The sequence below is a fragment of the Maniola jurtina genome, chromosome 27 (genome assembly GCF_905333055.1).
Source record: "Maniola jurtina chromosome 27, ilManJurt1.1, whole genome shotgun sequence".
In the NCBI taxonomy this organism is placed as follows: Eukaryota; Metazoa; Arthropoda; class Insecta; order Lepidoptera; family Nymphalidae; genus Maniola; species Maniola jurtina.
In genome coordinates this window covers 452,036-456,272 of record NC_060055.1, presented here as the reverse complement: position 1 = coordinate 456,272, position 4,237 = coordinate 452,036, and the positions used below count along the sequence as shown (strand labels likewise).

At 33.4% G+C, this 4,237-nt stretch overlaps 1 protein-coding gene across 1 annotated transcript; it reads left to right on the top strand.

Annotated features, from left to right (window-relative positions):
- The first annotated feature begins 473 nt into the window (after positions 1 to 473).
- On the top strand, positions 474 to 2,124 carry LOC123879182 (LYR motif-containing protein 4B). The gene is made up of 3 exons (XM_045926780.1): positions 474 to 640; positions 915 to 1,035; positions 2,061 to 2,124. Exons 1-3 carry the CDS (start codon positions 552 to 554, stop codon positions 2,115 to 2,117), a joined length of 267 nt encoding a protein of 88 aa, XP_045782736.1. The 5' UTR covers positions 474 to 551; the 3' UTR covers positions 2,118 to 2,124.
- The last annotated feature ends 2,113 nt before the right edge of the window (positions 2,125 to 4,237 follow it).

Here is a 4,237-nt window from a genome sequence, read left to right as displayed (position 1 = left end):
TTGCCAGTTAATTGGATGTCGCGTTGCGGATTTTGGAGCTGTCATAAGAAAAAATCAAATCTCCTTATTTTATTATCATTGTAGCATACAATTATAATTAATAAGCACTATAATAGTATTACTATCATAGTTTCTACTACCTAGTATTAATTCTACTACTCTATCGTAAGAAGTCTGTTCATGAATCTTTGATTGACATCGGTGATTTTATTTTTGCTTATTTTAGGGTAAAATTTATAGAATGGCAATTAGTTTAATTCCAAGATCCATTTTACGCAAAATATTTTGTGTCTCTACAAGTTTCAACCTACTACAATAATTATTTAAGGTATAAAGTATCCGATTTATGCTTAATTTTGCACCACCAAATATTGTTAAGTAAATAGTAATTATTGATTTCAAATTAACTTTATTTACACTGCTAAAACTTTATATGAATTTCTTTCTGAATGTTGTGTAATCAGGGAACGTTAATTGGAACGACGCTCCCCTAATTTCTTATTTACATTTCTAAATCATTTGTCCAACAAAATTTTCACAAAAATAAAGAAATGGCTTCAGGAATACCAAAAATTCAAATTTTGTCGCTCTACAAATCTCTATTGAAGGAGTCTAACAAGTTTAACAACTACAATTTCAGGTATTTAATTGCACAGTTTCAAAATAATTATATAACCTCAAAATTGATTTACATTTCGTAATTATTTATTTTATTTTGTGAGTATCCTAGTAGTCCGAGCGTGTGAAAATTTACTTAAAGCCCTGGGTTTGAATTCCGGGCAACCTGTTTATCTCTAGAGAGACTTAAAAAATATTAAAAAATTATGGAGTAAACAGTCACTCATTCTGAGGAGACCCGTACTCAGTAGTGTACCGGTGTTGGGTTTATGATGACTGTATTTTTCTTGTTCTAGAGCTTATGCTTTGAGGCGGGTTAGAGATGCATTCAAAGAAAACAAATTCTTAACAGACCCTAAATTGGTGAAGAAAGAGTTTGAATATGGCAAAGAAAATCTGGCAATTGTCAAACGACAGGTAATATTGACTTATTACAAACTTAAATACACTTACAAATTTAAATATAGGCAACAAACTAGCCAACTCATCCAAATGTTGGGATGGAATTTAGGAAAATCCTTAGTAATGCTCTATGTATATTATAGACAAAATCTACATGCAAAATCTAAAATTTCTAGAGCCATCAGTTGAGTTGTATTTGGCAGGTAGGTAGGTCTTATACAAAATACAGGAATAAATCTGAAAACCGCGATTGTGGAGTTACATCATTTAAAAAAAAAGTGTTTTAATTTTTAAATGTAAGATAGGTTACTATACCAAGTAGGGTATTATATGAAAGGGCTTTACCTGTACATTCTACAACAGATTTTTATTTATTTTTATGTATAATAGTTTTTGATTTATCGTGCAAAATGTTGGAAAAATACCTGAGTACAGAACTCTCAGAGCGCGAGTCTGACTCGCACTTGACCGGTTTTTCATCTAATATCCGTTAGGTAAATTTTTTCGTATAAAATGTAGTCTATGTTACCCGGACCTTTATGACAAATCAATTGACACCTCATTCATCAAAATCGGCCCAGTAGTTTAGGCGCTACGGTGGAACACACAGTATCTGGATACAAACATACACACATACATACATACATACATAGACTACTAAAATCATAATCGGCTTTGCCGCAGTCGGGTAAAAAAATTAGTTTCATATCACTTTCTTTTTAACTAACCACTGAAGATGAAGTAACTGGCCAAAAGTTTTTCTAAGGCATTTTCTTGTAGTAATATTAATTAAATCAAATCAAGTCAAATGAAATCAGATTAAATTAAATCAAACCAGATTAAATTAAATTAAATCAAATCAGACCAAATTAAATCAAATTAAAATAAATTAAATCAAATTAAATTCAACTAAACTAAATTACATTATTATTAATTGTCAAATTAGGCTCAGTTCATGTAGCTTCGAGACCACTGGGTGTTCATATGTATGTACACATATTGATAAGGAGTATTAATTTGCTGTCATTCTTTTTTCACAGGTTGTTATAGGAGACATGTACCAGACAGAAAAACTAGTAATAGAAAACATACGGTAGAAATTTTTCAAAAAAACAGAAAAATATAAACAAAATATTTAATTATGGTGTAAGTCTATTTCAGATTTGCACGCTTCCATCTCAGACCATCACCTACCATTAAGTGAACTCATAGTTCAAGTTCTAAACTAAGAATAATTAAAGTTTTTAGTATTTGTTGGTAATAAAAGCTGTACATATTTTTCTGACTGCTATGATTCTACAGTGTTAAAATGTTTTATTACTAGATAATGCTTGTGACTTTGTCCACATGGATTTAGGTTTTAAACCCCCATGGGAACTTTGATTTTCTGGGGCAAAAAGTTGCTTGTTTCATTTTCTGAGATGCAAGCTACCTCAGTTGTACTGAATCCATATTTATCTATACTCTATACTTACTGTAAATAAAATTGAAGTGTCTGTTTGTAATTTCAAAATAGCTACCTCATATTAAGCTCATAATATGGTTATTTGTCAAAGTCAAAGTCAAAGTCAAAATCATTTATTCAAAGTAGGTACAATTGTACTCCTTTTGATGGTCGAAATTGTTAAACTGAACTGTACCAATAACTGAATCACATGTTTTTAAATTTTTTGTTAGTCTGTCTGTGTGTCTGTTTGAACGGGCTAATCTTCGGAACGGCTGCACCTATTTTGACGGGACTTTCACAGACAAGTAGAAGAGCAACAGGCAAAATTTTTAATTGACTTTCAAAAAAGGAAAAGATGTGTTTTTCTACCTATTTACACCGAAAATAAGTCAGTTACAAAAAGGAAGGAGTTCCCACAAGATTTTTACATAAATCTATGCGGACGTAGTCGTGTAACAGCCATGTACATCCGGCCATCAGCTAGTATTATCATAAATGCAAAAGTGTGTATGTCTGTCTGTCTGCTAGCTTTTTTTTTTTATTCACTATAGGTAAGCGCTTGACCACAATCACACCTGATGGAAAGTGATGATGTGGTCTAAGATGGGACGCGTTTATCTAGAAGGTGCCTATTCACTCTTGTTTACACAGCCCATCCGCTTAACCGATTTTGATGAAAGGTACAGATATAGCTTGCATCCTTCATGGGCTACTTTTTATCTCAAAAGTCCAAGATTCCTTGCGGGATTTAAAAAATCCTCAATCATCGCAGATGAAGTTGTAGGCACTAACTTATAATTAAAAGACATTTTGAATTGTTAAATGTGTTATGATTTATGTTATTTTAGGTATACACTGCCATTAAGTGTGTTGTACCCATAGACCTAAGATTTTTCGCTTACATACTAAATTTATGGTTGTACCAGTTTTTTTTTTAAATAATGATGTATCTATTTATTTATGGTTAATTTTGATTGTACATAGATCTAAAAAAGTATTAAATGAAAATCTCACGAAAGTCAGTTTTTTTTTTTCATTCCTTTTTAATTCATTCCAGTTCCACAGAATGCCTATAAAGTGCGCGACAGGTCGAGATGGCAATCGGGGTATGAGGCTGGGGACGCCCCGCACACCCGCAGCGGGTTAGTGCGGATGTGCGGGGCGTTCCCTCCTTGATTGCCATCGATGATATTGCCATGAATATATTTATAATCAAATAACCTTTTACAAGTGCTTTTGAATCGTCAAAATAATTTACCATTGGTTCGGAATGCCGTTCCTACCGAGAAGAACCAGCAAGAAACTCGGCGGTTGCTCTTTTCAACTTCAATTTACAATAATAGTTATGTCATACTATACAAGCAATTACGAAATGAAATATACGTCCCTACCCTTGGACTCAACCTGTCACACACTATATATTTTTTTAAAGAATATTAGCCATGCTAATCATGACTAATACTCCCAATCCCATTTCCCCTCCAATGAAGCGTAAAGCTTGTGCCAGGAGTGGGTGCGACAATAGTGCAACGGGTGGGGTTTGAACCGCCGACCTTTCGGAATTCAGTCCGCTCCTCAACCGTTGAGCTATCGAGGCTCTATTATTATAATAGAGATAGTATTTTTTTTATTTCATTATAAGCAACGCCCTTTGCCTGCGATTTCTCCTGGTGGTAAGTGATGATACAGTCTAAGATGGAAGCAAGATAACTTGGAGGGAGTGTGAGCAGCTTTTTAGGGTTCCGTACCTCAAAAAGAAAAACGGAACCC